Genomic DNA, 25,377 nt, shown 5'->3' with positions numbered 1-25,377 from the left:
TCATCTCGAATCGCTGACCACAAAGAGACAAGCGTAAGGCTAGATTTATAAAAGTTGCTATTAAGTGGGCTTTAACGTGAACCCATTCATCTTGCAGAGCGTGCAGAGTGACAAGCGGAGCAGCGTGGAGCAAGAGGAGGCCATGCATCACGCAGAGAGCAGGACGGGAAACGTGCGCGCACCGAGTAATCAGCGAATCAGACACAGTGAATTCACTTTACCCTCCCTTCGCACGCACCTTTGCAGGTGGAGAGACACCGACAAGAAGACAAAACGGTCGTTTAGTTTTTGTAAAATAATTTGAGAAGAATTTCACCACAAAAAAAGTTCAGTTACATAGATGGAAAAATTACAATTGGTGCTTATGAGGAAAAATAGCCTAGGCCCTAACTGGATAGCCTAGGCTAGGCCTATTCTTTATCCCACTCTCTCGATGCAGTTTGGTCTCTTCTTCTTCAAAACGGACCCCATATTTTGTTACTGAATGAAGCTAAATTACTTGCTTTGTGGCCTTCGTTTTATTTTTTATAATTTCACCTATTCAAACCTATTATATTTGTGCCTCATAGGCTTATCAGTTGTCATATCATGTCATAGCCTATATTTAAATGTCTCATTTGGAGGAGTCTACCTCGTGGTGTTCACTTCAGTGGTCTCTCAAAGTAATTCCCCAGTGAAAAATAGCTCAGCGTAGTTGCAAGGTGTAGACCTACATGCCTTTTACCGGTGTAAAGTGTCAGACCAAAGAAAGGTTAACCTAGGAAGGTGGAGTAATAGTTTTGTTGTGTGGAATATGAAAACGCCAAAGTTGAACTTAATGTTTTTGCTTGAGGCTACAACTCAACTCCAATCCAATTATGATAAACTTAAGTTGAAAAGCATATGTCTAATTGAAGTCAGAAGATTTCGGCTAATATTATAGTAGCCTATAGGCTTATCATTTGTTAATTAGTTTCATTTACTAGCCTATCTTTTGGACAAGAATTGATGCTGGTTTTCTGACCCTTTGCCCTCATGGTTTGCGCCCGTCGCCCCTGGGTCTGAACTTTGTTGCAGGTACAAAATTGGCCGGGGGAGCTGAATCCGTAAAAACACCCATCAACAAGACACACCCGAAACATTTGGGGCATACATCTTCTTTTGCCTCATGTCCCCAGAAAGTCTCAATGTAGGCTAAGTGAGTGATGTTGATATATTTTAAACCTATCCCTGTTTGTTTTAGTACAGAAAAGTCATTAAATGAATAGCCGATTGCCCTCAGGAAAAAGTAGTACATATGAAAGCTGTCAGAAATGTAGAAAACGTTAATTATTCTGTCAGCTGGGAAATTTTACTGTTAAAATATGAATTCATTATTTCGATTAAAACTTAGATGCTTTAAATGCTTCTTCTTTATTATTTTGTGGGATCATTGATGCTACACCTGTCGAGATAAAGCAATAGCCTCTCAATGAAACGACTGCGTCCAATCTGCAAACGTTGGTATAGGCATTAATCTAAAAACAAGCATTTTTAAAAAGTAGGCTCCAGCCATAAAGCCCGTATTCATTGAGGAAAAACACAGCAACCTTGGACTGAGGAGACGTTATTCATTATTTTTTGAAAGCAACGTTTTTGAGAATGGTTGCAGAAGGTGTTCTTGATATGGGTGGCTGTGCTCAAAGCCGAACGCTGCTGTAAATATTTATTTTTCTTTGATCAATGTATGGTTTTTTTCTTCACTTTTTCATTTTACTTGATATTAACTGGCTCCACCCGAGCGCTACGTTGATTGTGTCGGTCCATTCTATAGTCAAATCGCATAAGATCTTGAGAATATCCTCTGGCGAAATGCTTTTCTCCATTGCATGTTGACAACCAAGTCTGAACTGAAGGACATGACAGACTGACTGTGGGCCTACATGTGCAGCATTGGAAAACAACCCGCGGGTTGTCTTAATAAAATCTCACAGTAGAAAATAAGTAGGGGCTGCATAGGCCTATTAATAATCAATCAAGTTACAAATTAAACGGGCTTGTTCATGTGGCCTGGGCGGAGAATGCTTTCAGGAACTGTCTGCGAGTTGATCTAATACCAGACAGATGACTTGCATTGGCAATACTCTTTATTCGAATTAATCATTTAGTTCAGGTTTTATTTCGAAATTATTGTAGATGATTATAGACTATTTACAAAAACGTTATGTAAACTATATATATATCCTACATCCTCTCCCCCTATATCCCCCTCTCCATATACAACACGTTTATTTTGATATTGCAGAGGCCCGTGATATATGAATTTACACTGTTTAATTAGGCTATCAAAATAGTTATGCGATTACTGGAAATAAAAGAGATTATTTTAGGCTAATAACTGAACATTTTTGACGCAGTTTTGGCAATACACGCAACCTGAATACCACCGTCATAATCGTTGATGTAATGATTCAATTGATGTAGGCCTAATTATGTTATTTCTTCTTCCTCCTCTTCCATCTTCTCATTTTCAGCCTCATCATCATTATAATATTAGGTTTATTGGTTTAGGAAGGATATTAACATATACTATGTTGTGTGTTGCATATTCTCTTTTGATTATAATCATTATTATTATTGGTGGATACTCATATGACCCAATCATCTGAGAGCCTTTGGGTGTATATTCATGCAATCAGTTTGCCTCAAAGCAAACCACACAACAAAACCCGTGTAACTAAACATTATTAAAATGTGCACTTCTGATGTAGATAGCCATCTAGAAGTTTTAATCCCTTGTTAAACTCTCGATAACCTCTGTGTTCCATCTTTCTTTCTATCTCTCACCTCCCTCCCCAGGCAATTGCCCTTCGCTCTCGCTCTCTTTGCACTTCACAGAGGAATTCTCTGCTTCTATCTAATGTTATGATTCGCTTTAGTCCCTCGACAGTTTTATTTATTTCAAAACATTCGCCCTTTTGTCCCGGAGCGAACCTGATGTAATGGTATTTACATTGCACGGCGGGCCGGGGAAGATTGAGAATGAGTTCACCAATTGTAGCCTAACGAGATCAGGATTTGCGATGCACTGACCAATGATGTTAAATTGTTTGTGGCGCACAAGGGTCCCCTTCTATCTACTTCACATATATCTCGTAATCTCGCAACTAACTAACAACGTTTGTAGATTGTTTTTAAGGACCTACACTTAAATTGCCCCGACTTTTATGTTCTGTTTCCAATCACCAATTTCCATTGCAAAAGGTTGCACTTTTGCATCATCAATTTTGCTATGTCTTCAACTGGCAAAACTGTAAAACAACTGTAAATTGGTACCATGAGCCATATGGTTACATAGACCATCATTTCTGCTGGGCAGACGACACTGTGGCCATGTTAGGTAACATGGGGTCATAAACGAGAGTCATTATAGGTGTTATGTTTGTTTTCCAAGCTCGTGAGAACAACTAAACACTGTTGGAACGCAGAGGGACACCAACACCCTGTTGCGAAGAACCACCCGCATATTTCACGGAGCCCATTCACTTGATTAAGTGGTGAATGTGTAAAATAAGCTACGGCATTCAATACGCACAATCAGAACGCCGTGGCTCTATGATAACCAGCAGCTGAACATGCGTGAGATGTGATGTTCGGAAGTGATGTTCAGACGTGATGTCCACTAAATTGGATAGGCAGTGTCTACTGTCTCTGTCTTTAACTGGTTTGACCTTAAAGAACTCGCTGTAGACTTATGATGTAAGTAAGAGACAGTCTACCATTAGTTAGTAATCTAGTATTGGCATTTACAGCGCTACTTGATGGAGAGGTGAAGAGGATAGTAAATAATCTTACAGGGTTAGAACACAATCCACGTAACACTGTCTGACCCACAACTACACAAACAACCACAGAAAGCACTCTAAGGGCGGGTGGGTGAAAGGTGATACAAGAATGTAATCCCATATCAACATATAGGACTGAGTCGTTGTTTTTTGACTGAACGTGGTGATGATGTTGAAAATGATGTATTTAAGATTTACCTCTGCATCTTTGTTTAGTAACAGAATAAAAACAGACATAATGTGGTGGTGGTAATAATAATAATAATAATAATATTAATAATAATATGCTAAAATAAATCCATACCAACAATAAAGACAAGCAATCTGAAAGAAGTTTCTAATAAACATTTAGGCTATTCATGTGCAAAAAGTAATACATGTAATCAATATTGTGGGCAAACATAGCTTATTTCATCCATATTTAATTAGTTGAAAGTTGTGTAAAAAGTAGCAAATACCAGCAATCGCCTATTAAACCTTTCATTTGATCCATTCTTTTTTTAATTGAAGTCCTCTGACACGAAATAATAAGCTGTCCTAAATCATTCAATTATGACTGTAAGTAGATAATACTTTATATCTGATGTGCTTATGCAGGGTACAACACAAAACTAAACGTTATGATTTAAACAGGACATCTACAACATATAGGCTATAGGCTTCACCTATGTCCCTGACATGGTATAGGCCTATATTACTCATTTTATCACTCAAATAAGGGGAGATATACCTGTCATGTGATAGCAGAAATTGTGACAGATCACAACAAATCAAGTTCCAAATTGTGTGTGAAAACAGTGTACTCCAAATTAACCGGAATTCACAGACCCCCGGAAATCGTGTCACATCTTATACACAATCTAATCAAAGCGAAGCTGTCGCTGGGGGTGAATGAAAACAAACCGGCTCCTTGACAAGTGTTTCCGTAAACGTTACTGTTTCGCTAAGACAGTGTGTTGTATTGGGTGGAATGCCACTCAAAACACAAAATCAGTCATCCATGTGGTTTTGGGAAGGGTGACACCCTCTTTTCAAATAGCCACACCTCACCCTTAGTTCTACTGCACTCCCCTCGACTCCATCATCCAATGGCCGAGGCGCACCGTCTCCACTGCGCGCCTCGGAGACCGTCTGTTGGATAAAACCTTGCACAGTATTAGTAGCAGGTCGTGAACAGCTACACCACCTCTGCCTGTTGAGAGAGTATCATACCAGACGCTTTATCAAAGATTGACTTGGATCTCCCCGGCCGAGGTTACATTTCCTCCAGTGTGGTCTAGCATTGGATAATAATAAGGATATCTGCCCGGACCTTTTTTCTGCAAGGCGAAGGTAATTATTTGCACCAATGAGGTGCTTTTGATCGTAAACGCAATGTGCAAACGGCTAGTCATCGGTACATCACTGTGTTAGCAAATGTGGATGGTTGTTAACATATTTAACAAATGGTTGTAAATGTGTAAAAGCTTAACAATGAGTAACGTATTGGCTGATCGTTTAGTTAGAGTATCGAGTCCCGTTACATTCGCTAAGTAGTGTGAGAGAGTAGTCCCTACAGAGATCCTATTACTCCTAATTGGTAGTCCCAACAAAGATCCAAAGGCTAGCCTACGATAAGCAGTGAAACGTGTTTTTTGTTTTGGCTTATTATATAGGCCTATATATTTATTTAAATAAGAGCGGCGGCGGGGACTTAAGACTCAAATTGAAACTGCAACGCGGGCGCTAATATATTTTAATACTATGGCACACTATGGCATAACCTTACTTAACAGTATTCATAAGAACCCCATATTAACTATTACAATGTCCTCTTGCAGCAAAGAGTGCACTCAGGAACACATTCATGCCAAGCGAGGCCCCACATGGACTAAAAACATCTAATTAACTGGGAGAGAGAGAGAGAGAGAGAGAGAGAGAGAGAGAGAGAGAGAGAGAGAGAGAGAGAGAGAGAGAGAGAGCGTGGACCCTCTTGCATTTGTCAAGGACACCCAACGACAAAGACCTAAGAGATATGTCCAACAGCACCGGACGAGGTAAAACAGCAGACCTGAGACTGCCTTCCCTCGTGTTGCTATAGTATTTTGGCCGCTAAAGAGAAGATCATCGCATGCATTTAGCAGCTATTACTCAAATATAGCCTAAATAAACAGATACTTTGTTAAAATGTTCCTTAAAAAAAGCTGAAATCATTCATCAATATGAAATATTTAATTGTCAAAGAAAGCCAAAAAATGCAGTACAGGCATGACAAAATATTTCAGAGACCTTGACAGAAATCAGCCTTTATTAGTTTATGCTCAGGCGTTGACAACGGAATAAATTCATAATCCCTGTAATTATTTTCTATCCAAGTTTCGTTAAGAATACCTAACATTATTCGCCGGGATTTCTAATTACATGAAAACGAAACGCTTTTAAAGTAATTGAATGATTATGCTGATAATAAACTGGATTTCAGCAGCAACGACATTTTGGCCTATGGGTGCTTTGAATTATGAAACACTTGAATAGTGGTTGTTGTTTCATTCTCTAATACATTGACATTATTCATACTGAATAAGGACGTTATTAACAGAAACAGGCTATGTTTTATTGTAATATCTGTATACCCACGAATTCTGAATACATTAGCATAGTTGAGTAGCTGTTTATGCAGTTTCTAAAGTTTATATAGCAATGTTTCTCTTATCAGAGCAGAGATCGGCTAGAAAGGCCAAGAACCTTAGTCAATAAAAACCGAATGATCAAAAATTGAATAACTTAATGTGCACCTGTCTTTATACACTGTTATTACATTTATTTTCCTTCATTTCAGGGTGATCTTTGTAATTGTTATGACAGAATGTCAATTCATGAATTTAACATAAAAAAATCGAACTATCAATGATCAGGCCAACAATTCTGAAAGTTGAACCTGGTGTTATAAATCCTGCGTGTATTTACTATACAAAAATAACTGATTTTCCTTCTCTCGTCGAGGGTTTGTCAAGTTAATTGGACGTTAGTCTAGCTGACAGATATAGATTTGGGCCAATCCGTGGTCATTGTCACTTCAATTGTGCCAATGATGGAACGGTGGGGAGCTGAATGGTATGGCTTGTTTACGTTTCACCCGGTCTACCCCGCGGCATAAATTATGACACCCTCTTGTCGCCTCAAATGCGCCATCTTCTTTCATGTTCTCATAGCACCCGCTGTCAGGGGTTACAATAACCGTTCAGAAGTTACAGTGCAGCATTGCACCTCAGAGGTTTTTGGGGTTATTGGGTCCCGTTTGGCTCAGTTGGTAGAGCATTGTGCTTGCAACACCAGGGTTGTGGGTTCAGTAAGGGAAAAGTACGAAAATGTATGCACTCACTATAAGTAACTCTGGATAAGAGCGTCTGCTAAATTACTAACATTTAAATGTTATGGGTCTAATCAAATTACGTGACAATGTTGTTTAAAATTGTTAGGAGTAGCTTATAGGATAGTTAACCGATGTTGTGAAATATAGGCAATCCATCTCTAGTACATAATTCTACCTTATAGCCTGTGAGCATCTTCATTTCTTGTGTTAGCAGACGGACATACCACGACAAAAGTGCTTTTTCTGGGAGGGTGATCAACATTTTATTTTAAAACTGCTTATTTTGAATTTAGACTAAATAATGGTTTTTGCTAATCGTGGTCAGTGGCCACACTTTATTCCGTAACCTAACGGCGAGTTAGTGGAATAAAACAAAATATATAAAGATAGGCTATCATATAGGGACTAAAGTGCAGTGTAACAGAAATGCTGCATTATTGAAACTCATGTGAAACTAAAATGGTTTTCATGAAAGTGAGAGGTTCTGCAATAGTTTGTGTCGGCTGTATTATATTTATTGTAAGGTTATAGGTTACACACACACACAAAATAGGTGAACAAAACCCGTTTTTTCAGGTATGGTAGATATTTCCTCTGGCATTTTGACGGCTCCTTATGTTACATTGTAGATTGTGTTCTCAATCCAAATGTGTACATACTCATCCAAAAGGCTAGGCCTTTAGGCCTATTACATTAGGCCTAGTTCCCGCATCATTTGAAGTCTAGAATCAATAAAATAATATATTTTACGGTGGATTATAAATTCGAATCCATTTTGAGGAGGAAAACCATGCAAGGGGATTCATTATTTGAAGGGAAACAACCTAAAGAATGAATGGCATCATTACAAATTACGCGAAATGGAGACAATATAGGCTATTAATTGTGCAATTAGGATAAATCGTTTTTATGAGGGATTTGTGTGTGTGTGTGTGTGTGTGTGTGTGTGTTTGTGTGACAGAAGAGAGAGAGAGAGAGTTCACGCGCGTGTGTATATGCGTGTGTGTTTATTCCCTTGGGGTTGCTCAGCTTTAATATCCTGCAGGTTGGTGAAGCTTGGCGGGGAGATTTTTACACACTCCGCTAGCACGGTTAATGGTACTCCTGCTCCCCACCCAGCCTCGTCCGGACTCCGTTTGATGTGGAAATAAAAGCTGGGAAAGGGCTGAGAAAAGAGCAAGGCGAGGAAGCTGCTGAATGGGTTAAATTAAAAGCAATGGGATTCTTACAAAGTCACTGATGCAGTCTATAGAAAGACAGAGAAGCTGCTGACAACTTTCAAAATGAAATGGCAAACCCTTTTCCCCAGCTTCATTTCCAAGTCCTCATAAAGGAGAAGTCGATTTTTGATTTTGTAAATGAAAATGGTCCACTATAACTAGAACATGTATTACCTGGTGTGGTCTATGCCTATGGTAGGCTATTCATTTTAGCATCGACACAAGGGAATAAATGTTATTCTACAAATGAATATGCATGCGCATTATCTCGAGCATATTGGTGAACCATAATAATTGGTATAGGCCTATAGGGAAAATGTTCATAGGAATCAGTATTTCGTTCATCCCTATAGTTCAAATACAGACGATGGACACGTTCTGCCGTAGACTACATCACTCTCAATGTAATATTTTTTATAATAACCGCATTATGCCAACGGACTACCGACAGCCCATCGATGTGTCTAGACGAGAAGAAATGTAGTGAGTATGCTTGCACGGAAATAGGCTATCAATAACTTGATTTACACCACACAAATGCTATTTGACTTAATATAGCTATTGGAAATGATCAACATGCTCACGATGTAGGCTACATTTTTCTAATGTAAAAACCGAATTATTGCCATTTATTTTGCGTAATTGTAAATGTGCTAAACATGCCTGTCAAAGAGGTGGTTTCACATTGAACTTGGTGCTACAGCCCATAGAAGCCCATTATCCTCGCAGTATACATTCTTTTTTTTACGAATAATTGACCAAATCGTGGAAAAATAAACTCCAAAACATAACGATAAATAATTGACTTTGTAATTTAGCCTATAGAATTGTAGCTTAGACAGTATCACTTCAGGGCATTTTGAAATCGAAATGATGGCAATATCGTATCATTGTGCATGTGAGCTGTTTTTCCATGCGGCTTGCCAGGGTGGGCCTAAATTATGCATGGCCTATGGGCCCCAAACTCCTTACATAAAAAAATGTAAAACGCGTAAAATTCTCCGCTTTATAACGTTTAATGTGACATTCATTTATATCAAAGTTAGGATAAACTTACTTCCTCTGCGAGAAATGACTACCTTCTCTCGCTGCCTTGTGTGTCCCATAGGAAACCCAAACCCGGAGAGAGGAATCTAGAGGTCAGAACCAGGATTGAGAACATCTAGAATGTGGAAGACTTACACAGAGCTGTCTAGACCAGAGGCTGTCAAATTTCTAGCTAGATCCGACTTAATTGGTCAGTTACCCTCTTTTACCACACTTTTAAAACAACACTGAATTATGCATGATAAATTGACAAAATATATTCTGACATGTGCATCATTCACATCTCTGTCATCATTTTTTATATAGCCCTTTTAAGATCTGCACCCGGGTTAGTTTGATAGCTAGGGGCTCTATTCAATCTGTATCGCTGAAGCATTACAGATTGCGCTATAGAAATGTAAAGGTAATTTCCGATTGAGCCAACATAGCCTATACAGCGTTTACGGTTAATACAGTCTCTGCTAAAGCGGGAACTTTTCATTTACATTTCAATCACTCTGTAATGCTGAACTTCAGCAATATAGATTGTGTAGAGCTATGCTACTGTAACTTATAGTTTAGTGAATCATTTTTTTGTCCAACATTCATATCAATTACCTGTAAACTTGAACACACCAAACATGCCTGTCTCCTCAACATAAAAAAACGAATATGAAATAACTTTATTTAAAACAATACAGTGAAACAAATTCCAGGAAATATATGCTCATTGTTATGTTCATGACCTACACAATTATGTGTGCTGAATTGTCCCACCAGGTTCAATAACATCTTCTCTTGGAAACCCAAAGGAGCCACCTTTCATCCTTTTTTTATTGCATTCTGAAAATGATATTGCCAGTAGATGCCTAAATAATATGTGATTTATTTGATCAAGTCATCTATTTTGTTCTACATGTCTGTAGTATGTCATTGTCGTATCAAGGTAAGAACATGAGGTGCCAAGTAATCCCTGTCACGGACCAAACAAATAGCTTGAAGTAGAACCAGCCCAGACCCAATATCAGTCTGCCCTTCCTGTGTGTGTATCCTCTGTGTGAGGTAGTGCTGTGTGTGGGTGGTAGCATGGATGGCAGTGAGCTCAGGTTCCATGACATTTATAAGTGTTTCACCCCCCCTCCTCCCCCAGGTCATGGGGGTCTTAACCAACTAGGCGGAATGTTTGTGAACGGCCGTCCGCTTCCGGAGGTGATCCGGCAGCGCATCGTGGACATGGCCCACCAGGGCGTGCGTCCCTGTGACATCTCCCGGCAGCTCCGCGTCAGCCACGGCTGTGTCAGCAAGATCCTGGGACGGTGAGCACCTCATAGCACCTTTACACCTTTACACAACAGGGCGATACTGTTAGCAGCCCTCTATTGTGTTCTCAAGACACCTAAACCGTGAACCACGGTCTCCCTTTGTTTAGAGTGTCTGGGTTCACTATACAGTACATCATTGGTCATGTAAACACCTATTTTTGTTCAATCCAAATGACCACCCACATTCACTATATTGCTCTCTGACTGAACAAACCTCTCTGTCCTTTTCCAGCTACTACGAGACTGGCAGCATCAAGCCAGGTGTGATTGGGGGCTCCAAGCCCAAGGTGGCCACTCCTAAGGTGGTTGATAAGATAGCAGATTACAAGCGTCAGAACCCCACCATGTTTGCCTGGGAGATCAGAGACAGGCTGCTGGCAGAGGGGGTGTGTGACAGCGACACCGTGCCCAGTGTCAGCTCCATCAACAGGTACTGACTAACCTCTACATTATGCTATGTGTAAACCAATAAATATCACTAAGTGGGCCTTTAAAATAAGAACTGGGATCTCTTAAGTAGTGTTAAACAAGTGTATAGAAATGTAATCAGCAGAACAAACGCAGATGTAAAGTCTGTGGTGCAATAGATTTTACACTGTTGTCTAATACACACATTTCACTGCACCTATCTGGTGTATGTGACAATAAAACGTTGATTTATTATTATATATAATCTCTGCTCTTTATTCCAGAATAATCCGAACCAAGGTGCAGCTGCCTTTCAACCTGCCCCTGGACGGCAAAGGCCTAAGCCCAGGACACACACTCAGTGAGTCTCTACACACACACACACACACACACACACACACACACACACACACACACACACACACACACACACACACACACACTCACACACACACACACACACACACACACACACACACACACACACACACACACACACACACACACACACACACACACACACACACACACACCCTTGTCATTAACAAAGCACTAACACTCCCCCCACTCCAAGCACCAACACACGCCTTCACTAAGGCCTAGCATTATGATCTGATCATGTAGTATTTAGCCTAAAGAAACTCCATGCTTAATGGTTCGTAAGATTAACGGCTAATGGTCAACGATAATATTGCAGTAATAATGGTCCGTTTTCCCTTTCTGTCTGTCAGTCCCCAGTTCAACTGTCACTCCCCCAGAGTCGCCCCAGTCCGACTCCCTGGGCTCCACCTACTCCATCAGTGGCCTGCTGGGGATACCACAGCCCACCCAAGAGGGCAAGAGGAGCCATGAGGACAGTAAGTACCCAGCCTGATGTTCTATCCTCCTCTCACATTTTATCATTCTTTTATGCAATTCAATAAGATTCAATCTCACAATTTATTCAACCATAATTTATGTACAAACTCAAATAGATTCAACAACTTTTCAGTATAACCCCACTCACCCTCTCTCTCTCTCTCTCTCTCTCTCTCTCTCTCTCTCTCTCTCTCTCTCTCTCTCTCTCAGGTGACCAGGAGAGCTGTAGACACAGTGTGGACTCTCAGGGCAGCGCCGGCGTTCCTAGGAAGCAGCTGAGACCAGAGCACTTCCCCCCGCAGCACCTGGACTGCGGCTTTGACCGCCACCACTACCCACCAGACTTCAGCTCTGCAGCAGCCAGCAAGACCGAGCAGGTACGGTGGCCTACATGGCACATTGACACTGAGAGGTGGAGTCTGCTTAACTCCACTGCACATGCACATTTTTTATTCAATTAAATTCAGTTTAAGGGCTTTATTGGCATGGGAAACATATGTTTACATTGCCAAAGCAAGTGAAATAGATAATAAACAAATGTGAAAAAAACAATACAAAATTAACAGTGAACATTACACTTACTAAAGTTCCAAAAGAATAAACACATATACAATGTCATATTATGTCTATATATAGTGTTGTAATGATGTACAAATAGTTACAGTCCAAAAGGGAAAATAAATAAGCATAAATATAGGTTGTATTCCCGATGGTGTTTGTTCTTCACTGGTTGACCTTTTCTTGTGGCAACAGGTCACAAATCTTTCTGCTGTGATTGCACACTCTGGTATTTCACCCAGTAGATATGGGAGTTTATGAAAAAAATTGTGTAATCTGAGGGAAATATGTGTCTCTAGTATGGTCATACATTTGTCAGGAGGTTAGGAAGTGCAGCTCAGTTTCCACCTCATTTTGTTGGCAGTATGCACGTTGCCTGTCTTCTCTTGAGAGCCAGGTCTGCCTTCGGCAGCCTTTCTCAATAGCAAGGCTATGCTCACTGAGTCTATACATAGTCCAAGATTTCCTTATTTATTTGAATTCCCTCCTCTCTTTTTAACACACAACACACACTCACGTACAAATGGTTAATCCGCTTTATCCTCCACAGACTGTGTACCCTCTCTCGCTCATCAATGGCAGTCTCGAAGACGGGAAGACCAGCCTCTCAACATCGAGTGCTGCTATTGGTCGGAATCTGGCAGCTCACCAGGGCTACACTGTGGTGACAGGTAAGATTCTTACGATGGATGGTGCCCTCTCACCCCGCACAAAGATCAGCGCTCAAAGGTGAAGCAGAAGGAAAACTGAACACGCTGACACATGGAAACATTAGCATATTTCAACACCCAATTCACAAAGGCAGTTATTTTAAATATCATAATCTGTGAATGTAATAGCAGTCTGTTTAGGCGTGTATACTCTGGACCGTATCAACTGCGGTTGTCATCAGTCTGATAATAGATCGTGCTTCCGACCGAGCTATCATAGCAGTTGATGTTTATCTCTGCAGTGCAGCCACATTTTTAGCTTGCCGTGCCCGCTGATGCGTTGTACAATTAATTTGGCCTATTATCACGAGCTGCCCAAAGCACCCTTTCAAGTTTAATTTAAAACAGACGTACAATATGTGCTGTATGTCTAATGTAGTACCCATTCACTCGTCATTTGTTTCAAGCATTCATTTCAGCTTCCTGGCTATTTCTGCTGTGTATTTGTTAATCCATTCATTCATATTAGTTAATTCCATTTTATTTCATTTTCTCACCCATCCACCCACTGGCCATGCCACCTCAGACCCCCTACAGCCCCTCCCACTTTGTCTGAAACAGGAAATGTCCCCGGAGGTGACCAGCACAAGCCCCTCCCCAAATGTGGTGGCCAACTCTGCTTTCCTAGAGCTGCAGTCGTTGCAGGCCCCTGTCACTGTCAGTAGCAGCTGCAGCAGCTCCAACCATTTCCCTCATGCGTTCAACTCATTCTCCCATCATGCACCAGTGTACGGCCATTTCAGCAGCCAGTCTCTCATAGCAGGTAATGAAGCATTCGTCTCACCCATTGCCATGCCCTGTAGGGGGTTCATACAGACAGTATAGCCTACACTCGCTTATCATGTCACCTGCCACAACACACCAAACCCCATGTGCAGTACTGTACTGGAACGTCAATTGCTGTAGATGATGGTGAGCACCACTGACAGTGCCAGAATTGATTTGTTTTTCATGTGTATATCCACCTGCTGCACTACTACAGTGCATGTACATCCTCAGGCTGACATCCTCAGGCTGACAGTCTGTCCTCCTCTGTTTCAGGGCGGGATATGGTGAGCTCCACTCTCCCTGGCTACCCTCCTCACATCCCCTCCAGTGGCCAGACTGGCTACTCATCCTCGGCCATCACTGGCATGGTAGCAGGTAAGACTCCCATCCCTTGACACACACACAGGCTATGAGACGGGCTATGGCATCCTAAAATGGGATTTCCGAGAAAGAGATGAATGATGTCTCTACTTTCAGTTCAGCTTATATAAATGCAGTTCATAGTTTTATTTTTAGCCAAACCTGATCCTATCTGGGTTTTCCCTTGGGGAACGCTGAAACTGCATAAGCTATTAGGACAAAGCACCACTGAGAAGAATTTAGACAAAAAACAAAACATTTTTTTAGGGCAAGGCAGTGACCAAAACCAACGCTAAAAAGCAAGGATGGGCGTGAGAGAGGGAGAGCGAAATGCTGGGAGGGAGGATTGGAGATTAACAGGAAGGCATGCTGGTTAATGAGTAGCCTGCTCGGCTGGTGAAGTGCATGGCGGTGCAGCCAGGGCCCAGGGGGTACAAGAGAACAGGCTGGGGGTTCCGCCCTGCTGCCCGCACCCCCACGCCGCCCCTCTGACCACACATCACCATGGGAACCAGGGGCCCCACCAGAGGGGGGGGGGAGTGGGGGGCCACTGGGTGGCAGAGTGGGCCTGGGTGAGAGAGAGAGAGAGCAGAGGAGGAGGGTCTTTGTGGTGTGTGTGTGTGTGTGTGTGTGTGTGTGTGTATGTGTATGTGTGTGTATGTGTGTGTGTGTGTGTGTGTGTGTGTGTGTGTGTGTGTGTGTGTGTGTGTGTGTGTGTGTGTGCCTTTTTTATTTGAAGTCTGCCCTTCGAAGCGCGAAATGAGAGGGTCTGATTTATTATTTTTCTGGTGGGCTTGCTGTGAGGAAGCGTTCATACACAATTACTCACAGAAAGGGAGGGGGGTCTGGGGGAGAGCCGGGGTATTCAATCCAGCCAACATAATTACCAATTAGATATTGGAATGTAAAAAAAAAGAAGAAGAAAAAAATAGAGGAGACAGAGAAAGGCTGAAAGGCTGAAGCAGGAAGTGAGGGATAGAGAGGAGAGGAGGGCATTTTGGATGGACGGAGAGGGGAGGGGTAAACGCTAAAGAGAGGAAGCGGAGACTAGCCACACGCACCAATGAGTCGAGGGATTTTACCCCCAGCCATCCACCTGGCCCATAGATTAATGGTTTACAAGATGCCCTAACCATTGGTGAATTATGAGCTAAGTCTTAGCAGATGCTGGCAAGAGGACAAACACCCTCAACTGAAGGCAAAAAAACAAACACTTTGAGGAATGCTGTGTCTTTATAAGAAATATTATGCCTGATATTGTCTAGACTGTAATGTGTTTTTTTCTATACACGTACATCTGTGAATTTCTTACTGAATGATGTTTGTTACTGTATGTCTCTTAGTGTACATCTGATGTATGTGCTGTTTTGTTCCATGTCTTTGCAGGTGCAGACTACTCTGGACAGACCTACACTCACTCCCCCTACACCTCCTACAGCGAAGCTTGGAGATTCACCAACTCCAGCATTCTCGGTGAGTCAGTCAGTCAGGCACAGTGGTGTTCAATGGACACACCCTTCATAAGTATTAGAAGCGTGTACTGTAGTCTGTGTTGTGTGAGTACTGGAACGATGAAAGATTCCACACAGGACCATACTGTTTATAAAGCTGAGGTGTTATGATTGAAGTGAACGTGACAAAAGTGCAAAACAAAAGTGTTCAGAATACACTTCGCTGATCAGACTGAATTGTTATAGATAAAAGTCCCAGCTTCCAATTAAATGGTTTTTTTTTAATACAAACCATTCCTGTCAGGTCAAGTTTATACTTTGAACCTTATTCAATGGCTTTGAACCTAAGATACCATGAATTTGAACCTAGAGGATCAATGGGAAAACCGCAAATTCAAATCCTCACGCCAACCAGGAAATAAAGTACCGTCAAACTTTTGGTTTCAGTCAGGTCACATGTATCAGGATCTCTCCTAGTCCCCATGGAAACTAGTTACCCAGTTACCAGGGGGTCTGCGCCATACCCCTGCCGTCTCTTGGTGTGTACGGTAACTCTCTCTGAGCTTACCAGCCTATGAGAACTTGTGTTCTGTTGTGACTTTCTGGTAACAAGTCTGTGTGTCACCTTGAACCAGCTGATTTCACCAATTATTAACGACACCGGGGAACATAGACAGTATTAATGCTTGTGTGTTCTGAATGCTTAATTCTATGCAATATTCAGTGATATTTCTTCCATCAAGTAGACCCATACTTTAACAGAGAGAAGGTGCAAAACAGGCAGCTTTATTCATGGGACAAACTATCCAAGCAAGGCAGATTTCCATCTGAACCATCTGCTATTGTCATGTGGTTGATGGGATTAAGAAAGCCTGCTCTGCATTGCATTGTCCCTCCTAACACCATCAAAGCCAAGCTAAAAATCAAACCACAATAGTAAACTCCTTTATCTCTGTCGCCCCCTGCAGGTTCGCCCTATTACTATAGCTCGGCCTCCCGCACCGCTCCACCATCCACTGCAGCCTACGACCATCTCTAGCTCCCATGGACCAACCTTCATCAAGAGGACTGATAATGGGGACCAATAGGCAAATGCAGCAAGGGATAGGAAGCTATGATGAGAATTGGACTGTCTCCCAATAATGGACAGGGGAGTAAAGACATCGGAGGGACATTGAAGACTTTTAGTGGCAACACTGGACCAGCTATGCTTGACCCTGAACTCATGGACAATACCTTCTCATGGCTAACTAATTCATTATTTATTTGTTTATAATGACAGCCTCATCCAGGGTGACTTGACACGTTTACACATGACATTCTGAACACTGTAATACATTTGGGCAACTGATGTCTATGACTTTGTCAGTGGCAAAGGCCTGAATCCTGCATTGTGTGTACATTGCTCCAAAGCTGTTTCACCAAAGACTTTATTTGTAGCATATTTTGCAACACTCTGACATGCGACTTTGACTTCATGACATCACAGGATGTATTGGTGGCACAGTACAGTAACAGCTTTTTTTGTGAAGCTACTTCCTGTATTTGCATCAAGTTTACAATAGTTTTATACAATAATACACACGTCCCTTTCGCAGTGTAGTGTCGATTTTTCAGGATTCTCTGTGTTGAATTCCAAATTCAGCCTCTTTGAGCTCACCACCCAACAAAACCTTCCAGATCTTAAATGTAGTGTCGTGCCAGTAGTCTGAATGAGGAGTACAGTCACACCTGGTATCATTCTCATAGCAAAATGTCCTCATGTCCTTGTCAAAAAAAATGTGTTCCATGAATTGAACTGTCTGGGTTACTCTTGTTTGGCAATATGTATATATTGTAAATGGCAAACTGCTCTTGAGAAAGAAATGCAATTTTATCAGAAGGATGATTTAGGGGTGAATATTGTGGGGATTAATGACTGAGTATCTGAAAAACAAAACAACTCTTTAATCATTTTTTTTCTTTATGATAATTCGAGTTTGTTGTCATGCTGATGTTTAGTATGAGAACTGTGACTAAACTGTTTTTTTCTTTTCTTATACTGTTATTAATATTATTGAAGATGTAAATATGGAATTTCTAAATAATTATTTTAATTAAATAAAGCATGACAAAGTGATTCTGCATTGCATTCTTTTCCCCACATGTTTGCACATCTAATGAGTGATGAGGACATTTAAAGTAGAATAAAGTCCTATTAATATCCTTCGTATCAACTGTCAAAAAGTAAGAAACCCGTTTCTATTTAAGTCTGTAGAGTTTGAGTGTTGTGGCATGTCGTATGTAGCGCATAAACAAACATAGGCCTACACAAACCTCCCCACTGCTTCCATCACCATAAGGAATGGACATCACAACGTTGTTTGATGCTGCACAAAGCTCCTATTGTCTAATAATCACAAAACTAGAATATTCTGTCGCACATGCAGTTTAGAACAAGGCAATCTTACAAAGAATCTTGTAAGATTGTAGCCCTGTGTACCAACTCCTCATGCTGAAGCATTTATAATGGATTAGTAAATAGTTTATACATCATCTATGAATCATTACACCATTCATAAGATGTCAAATAAAAGTCCTTATATACCATTTACTAATCATTAGTTATGTATTTTTGCATCATCTAAAGTGTGGGCTATTTATGCTTTATAAATGTTTTAAGTGACCAGTGTAATTTCTGACAAAAAGATGGACATGCCATTGGTAGACATTCCAGCAGTACCTGATGCTCCTTAAGGTCTGAAAATGGCCCTTAGAACATACCAATGGTTAAACAATAAGCACACAACACAGAGGATGGTTAAATATATTCAACATGTTATTCCAAAACTGTCACATTGTTGTAATAGTGTGATGTGTAACTTTAGACACACTTTATGGTGAGTAAAATTACATTTTTTCATCAGAAAACGCTATCATTAGCGTTTCTTGGCAGGGACTTTTCTACCAAAACAAAAGTGCAGATTGCAGTCACTCCGTAATCCATAGAATGTTTATGAGTTAAGGAAATAAATATCTGAATACATCATTTCGTTGAACAATCCCATTACGGTTAAAGAGTTAACACATTTAAGGCCCAGTAAAAGTGCTGCCAAACAATGCCATGTGTGAAAACGAGTCTGTGGTTAAAAGACTGACGCACGGGAAGCATTTAATGGTTATAACACTTCTACATGCATATCATAAATGTAACATTTCTACCTCAATCACATATCAGTAGTAATGAAAGAATAAAAACCCATTAGAGAAAAACTGGCCAGTCTGGACAGCTTTTGTGTGTAGGCTACATCTCTCTGTTTTATGATTAGTTTGTGTTCATGAGGTCGACAACATTAGCAACATAATCACATTACAACACCTCCTCACATCCTTCAGACAGTTGTTTTACAATCGTTTTTGGGAATAAAATGTTTCATATATTTCCTTTAAAGGCCTAGTGCAGTCAAAACTAGATTGTCCTGGGTGTTATATGTACTGTATTTCCACACTATGAGGTGAAAATAATACTGTGAAATTGTGAAAATGATGTTGTTTGAAATGACTGCCTGAAATGTCAGCCTGTTTTGGTAGGATGGCGTTTCGGCCTGCCTGGTGATGAGTTAAAAGACCAATAAGAATGACAGTTCCAAACCTCTCTGCCAATAACAGCTAGTTTTCAGTTTTCCCCTCCCCACTCAGACCACTCCCAGACAGTCCTAGCAAAATTCTTGTTTGAGAAATTGCTCTTTGCCAAGAAGCTATTTTTGTTTATTTTTGATCATTTCAAATTTTATATGAAAACAATCACAGTAACAGAGTTAATTGTTACCCAGAAATGATGCAGTGGACCTTTAAGCACCCTGTGTTGTCTGCTTATTATTTTACCATTGATATGTTCTAGGCTATTTTACAGCCTTAAGGAGCATCAGGTACTGCTGGAATGTCTACCAATGGCATGTCCATCTTTTTGTCAGAAATTACACTGGTCACTCAAACATTTATCTAGCATTTATAAAGTATAAATAGCCAACACTTTAGACATGGCCATGCAAAAATACTTAACTAGTGATTAGTAAATGGTTTATAAGGACCTATATTAAATACCTTATGACCTGAGTAATGATTAATAAATGATGAATAAACATTTTACTAATCCATTATAAATGCTTTATTAAGTGGAGTGATTATAAGGCGCTACTGGGGATTTTAGTAGCAGTGCAACTCTTTAGCCTACAGTCAAAATAGGTGTTCTGCTAATTTCAGTTTATCAACACAATATCTCACCAGATCTCTCTGCCCCACACCACTTTACTGTGTCCTATTAGTGATGTCAAATTCTTCACAAAGACAACAGGCCTAGTTTCCTCCCCTGGATGTAAAATGTAGGATTCCCATTGTGCACAATAAATACGTAGTGAATTAAATACTTTTAACAGAATACATAACTATTATTATTAGTTGTTGTTGTTGTTGTTGTTGTTGTTATTATTATTATTATTATTATTAGGGTCTATATGGTTCTACTGCAAAACTCAAATGTTGCATATTTTCTGCAACTCAGCAATTTACCAGAAACGTAAGAGGACAAAATCAATGATCCTGATCAAATGCGCATCTGTTTAATTTCTTTTTTTATTTTCTGCTTCATGTAGTTTTATTTGCAATTATTTCTCCCCTCTTTGCGGCCTCATAATTATACCGCGGTAACGAGGCCACGGTTCGGCGGTGCCACGGCCCACCTGGACCCACCATCGCAGCACAAGCCGCGGGACTTGATGGATGGCCTGCCTCTCCGCCGTGCGTAAGTCTGAGTCGACACCAGGTCACACCCCATGATGTTGGAAAGAACACCTACTGTATGTGTAGGCTATTGTCTCTGGAAAAGCAGCCAAGGCAATTATTTCTGTTTTCAAAAGGGACTCAATCCTGTTCTGTCTCACATTTGATTTGTTTTATTTGAAGGTGTAATTTAGGCCTGCAGTGGTTGTGGACTCGGGATGAATTCGTTGCTGTCTTTATTTTCCCCTAGTCTTAGAGTTTATATTCAACTTCATCAGTGAGTTCCTGCGCTAAGGTAATAACCCTTGAATGTGAGCTGACAAATCTAATAGGCCTACTGCCACATATCCTTTGCATATAGTTGCATATTCAGACAATTCGTAACCTAAAATAAGTGCATTGTGGTATTCTACTTCAAGATAAAGACTCATATATCAATAGAATTAAGAGACTACATTTTCCTTTGTTTTTACCATAGGCTAATTCAAACTCTTTTTAATGTAATACTCTTTTTAACTACATCCATTTTTTAAAATGGATTTGTTGTTTTTCTTCTGAATGTAGGCTATAAACCTTTATTGGTCCCTCAAAAACAGAGCACATCATGGCCTTAATTTACCACTAAAATAACCACTAAAACAATGCAAAAATCAAATGAAATTAAGGCTAAGCTCCCTTTTGAAAAATGGTTTTAAGCAAACAATATCAACGATAACTGGCAAGCAATACAGTGTAATCAGGGCAGTATTCAGCTGACAAAGATGATTCATGACATCTCTTTATTTACTGTATACTCTGTCTTCCTTCCTCCCTCTCCCTCCCTCATTCTCTCACTTTCTCTCTCTCTCTCTCTTCTCTTCACACCTCTCTTTCCTATCCAAGTTGCGACCCTCATGCTCACTCTATTCCTCTACTCTCTGCCCTGTCCTGTGTACTTAAGACAATACTCCCTTCTCCGTTGTTGTTGAAGTGGGATGCCCCACTGCCATCAAACGAATGGAACACATTGTTTTCAGTTCCCTGTGCAGACACGCCGAAACACACATCACATCCACATACTGAAACACAGAGGAGCTTTAAAGTATATGTCCCCTCAGTTTTTTAATGGCTGCAAAATGAGGCAATCCCCCCAAAGCATCAAATTCAAATTCCAAAGCCTCCACAAACCCAGCCAGCTGACGGACTGCCAGGGAAATAATGACAGCAACTGTTAAACATTAACAATCCTGCAGCCAAAGAGTCGAAAACAACATAATACTGCCACAAACAACTACAACACAAATACTTCATCTCTCTCTTTTTCACACACACACACACACACACACACACACACACACACACACACACACACACACACACATACAATTCCCAGCCCAGGCCTGGCTCTGGGCGACAGTGGGCCTATTAGTGTTAAGGTTTTGGGCCACAGTGCTTCTAGTAATGAGCCCGGCAGCACAATACAGGCACCCGGCCGGAACAGCTGAGGGGAGACAAAGCCAGCAGGATGGGGAGAGCGCTGGGGGCTTGGGGTAACTACATTTAACACAGAGAGGGACAGAGCGGTGTGTGTGTACACATGCGTCCATGTGTGTGTGTGTGTGTGTGTGGTGCATGTGTGTGTATGTGTGTGCCATAGCCATTACTGGGACAAACTAAGAGACAGATAGAGGCCCCTGGAGTAGCTGCTGCCAAAAAGGCAGTGCAGAGAGGAGTGTGTGGCAATCAGTGGAATGACGGGTCAGAGTTGTCCCGCGCCAGTCAACTGGAAACTTCTCCACTTATCTCTGGGCCTGAGACATTGGGCGAACCAACTCAGACTCGCAAATAAGCATAGTGCACAGGACAATATTTGTCTGCCTAAATGAAACACAGGCTGCTGTTGTTTTAAACTGTGAATTGCGGGGCTACAAGGTTGCGCTGAGCGTCTCGTCTGCCGGATGTTTTCTGTGAGGACAGGCTTTGAGGCTTGGAGAAAAGCACTTCATCCAGACTGTTTGATTAAACACGTCACCTTCATTTATTGATTAGGACGGAGCAGCGGTCATTAATGTGAGCCCTGTCGGTCTGTTACAAAAAGGTTTCTCTTTCAAACTATTTAAAATGAGCTCATTGTCCTGGAATGACATGTTCTCACCAATTCTGAACGGTCTCTGATGTCATCATTAATATATTTCTTCTGTCAGAATAAACGTGAGAAAAGCTTTAGCGATTACTAATCTACAGATTTTAATATGTGTACTACTTCTTTCAATTATACCATTGAAAACAGTTCCTCTTCCTCAAACATTTATAATGAGTACCATCAGTAACTTCAAGGATCTCATCTGTCCATTAAACCATAGAAGGACTTAAAACAATCGAAGTGGCCAAACAGACGGTCTCTGTGAGCCTGTGGTAGATGGGAGGTGAAAGACAGGTGCCCTCTGTTTGACTGTCCTATTAGCACACAGCCCTGAGGGCAGGAAGCTCTATTGACTGGAGACATCAAGAGGAACGCACCTTTCAAAGCACACACCTTCCGGACTCACACACACACACTCCTATATACAACCACCTGGATAAAATCTGCCAGGTATCAGGTACTGCCCCGAGGGAGAGCCCTGAACTCTGGACATGGAGACAGAGTCAACCAAGACCAACACTGCTCTCTCTATCAGATGCTTCAAAACATACTCTTCTCACACTCGGCATTTCATTTGCTACGCAGATCTATCACGTACAGCACCAAGATGAAACCCCTCACTAGTACTGATTAAAACTCAAGCTCAGATTGAAAAGGAAACACCGTCAACATACAGTGTATTCAGTGTTTGTCCTGCCTGCCCAGATTAAAAGCTCTGTCCGCAGCGTACTGTACGTCGCCTCTAAACCCTATTCTACGTGTCATTATGTTTGTTTGCAGCGCCTGTGTCCGAGAAGCACTGAATCCCTGCCTAGGGAGTGTTGTCCCAGGCAGGAGTGTGTGGAAGTGGAGAGTGCAAAGTTAGGTCATGCATTGAAATGCCCTTAAGCCAGGCACTTTACCTTAGCTGTTCCAGTGAGAGACTCCTAGGGTACAAAGGCTTACATTCTAAAGGGTATGGAGGAAAGAGTAGAACGTGGAAGTGTTATTCATGTTAGGCCTGGGTCTGCTTAGCAAATCAAATGAATATGTCTGGTTTCTGAGTCTAAAATGGGGAATTGAAAAAAAGGATGTGTCTAATGCTATTTCTGGACTTCTCCAGCCTCCATGCCCTCACATCTGGTACCTATGAAAAGGGGCAAAATAAAACAGGAAGAGGACAATAAGAAATATGATGATGACATGAATCAAATAAAATGAGACAATAAAACTGATAAACAACCGGATTTAGAGAAACAGCATAAGTATGAGATGGAGCACGTTGTGGGGTGTGGTGTTTATTGTCACACTGGAGACCCTCTAACTCAAGTGGACACAGAGGGAGCTGACAGTGGATAAGTGAAGGGGGGGGACGAGGGTCCGAATGGAAAAGAGACTCCTGAAAAGATCACAGAGAGAAAAGAGTAGAATTCAAGGGCCGGGCCACAGAGAAAGCCACGCCACGACGCCAGCAGTCAAGAGTGGAGCGACTGAAAGGCCAAGGATATAAAAGAGGATGGGGAGAGGTAGAGGGAGTAAAAAGCTACATCGAATACAGAGGGGAGAGAGAGACAAATAAATGGTTTGTGCGGATAAAAGATAAAAAGTAACAAGTGGAGCGTGTGAGGCGTCAGCACCAGATGGGCAATGTGTGTCGGGAGGGACATTGAGGGCAGAGGCAGGAGAGACAGACGGAGAAAATAAAGCACAGGGACAAATACTGTGTGTGTGTGTGTGTGTCTATATTAGAGCTTTTGGAATGTTGGATAGCGTTCAACACAGGATGAGTGTTTGTGTGCATGCTGCACAGGGAGAGACCTTATGTGTGGAGGGGCTTATTCTGAGTCCACTGCCCAGTGCAAGCGTTGGACAAGCCCCTAATGATCACAACTCTGGCCTTGCCTTTTTAATTACCCAACCAGCCCTGACAGAGCGCCACAAAGCTCTTCAATCCACAGAATGGGGAGCAGAGGGGGGGAACAAAAACAGGACCTTTGCATCTGAAGTATGGCCCTAACCTCTGCTAATGCAAGGCTGAGTCCTGCCTGCCTCACCGCCATGGCCACTCTTTGTGTGGAGTGGAGGAGCAAGATGGCACTCCAACCCAGCACCACTGCTGCTGTCATGGTCTAGAGAACATGTATGGAGCCTGGGTCAAGACCCTCCATTGATGAAAGCCAAAGTATTCACTGCAATTTGTACCCTGCATGCATTAAGAAGAAACCCGATGTGAATGTGTGAAAGTCCATGTGTTTAACAGGTTAACATTGCCTCAGAAGAGCAGGATTTCTGGATTTCTCCTACTGTTGCAATTCATGTACAACCGACCAAGAACATGAAGGTTATCCAAGATGGCGTCTTTTTAGCTTATCAGGCAGACACACCCGGAGCATTGTCATGGCCTGAAGCTCCTGCCAATCATTCGCTCAATCAATCATCCGCATCTTTAGAATCGGACTTTATCTTAACAGTCTGTTGTTATTCAAATGAATGAATATGAACCATTTAACAGAAAATACACACAAATAAGCGCTATCACATTAACCCAGGTCCTGTATCAGCAATATCGTAAAATGACACATTCGATGAACCCATGTCTCATGACAAGGGTCCTTACTTATTACCAGATGACCTGAACAAGAAAAACTCTGGGTCTTAGTATGCCAGGATAAACTTGGTGCC

The 25,377-nt window shown here is 41.4% G+C and overlaps 1 protein-coding gene across 3 annotated transcripts; it reads left to right on the top strand.

Annotated features, from left to right (window-relative positions):
• The first annotated feature begins 4,956 nt into the window (after positions 1 to 4,956).
• pax8 (paired box 8) lies at positions 4,957 to 17,966 on the top strand. 3 transcript variants are annotated; one of them, XM_029769323.1, is made up of 12 exons: positions 4,957 to 5,135; positions 9,484 to 9,612; positions 10,552 to 10,717; positions 10,956 to 11,153; positions 11,416 to 11,492; positions 11,863 to 11,988; positions 12,200 to 12,366; positions 13,098 to 13,218; positions 13,784 to 14,020; positions 14,299 to 14,400; positions 15,772 to 15,858; positions 16,805 to 17,965. In XM_029769323.1, exons 2-12 carry the CDS (start codon positions 9,543 to 9,545, stop codon positions 16,873 to 16,875), a joined length of 1,422 nt encoding a protein of 473 aa, XP_029625183.1. In that variant the 5' UTR covers positions 4,957 to 5,135; positions 9,484 to 9,542; the 3' UTR covers positions 16,876 to 17,965. The 3 variants fall into 3 exon arrangements, with proteins under 3 accessions (XP_029625183.1, XP_029625185.1, XP_029625186.1); XM_029769325.1 differs by lacking the exon at positions 9,484 to 9,612 and having other exon boundaries at positions 16,805 to 17,966; XM_029769326.1 differs by lacking the exon at positions 13,784 to 14,020.
• The last annotated feature ends 7,411 nt before the right edge of the window (positions 17,967 to 25,377 follow it).

The sequence above is a fragment of the Salmo trutta genome, chromosome 12 (genome assembly GCF_901001165.1).
Source record: "Salmo trutta chromosome 12, fSalTru1.1, whole genome shotgun sequence".
In the NCBI taxonomy this organism is placed as follows: domain Eukaryota; kingdom Metazoa; phylum Chordata; class Actinopteri; order Salmoniformes; family Salmonidae; genus Salmo; species Salmo trutta.
Note: the sequence above shows the minus strand (reverse complement) of the source record. Positions and strands in the feature narration are given on the sequence as shown.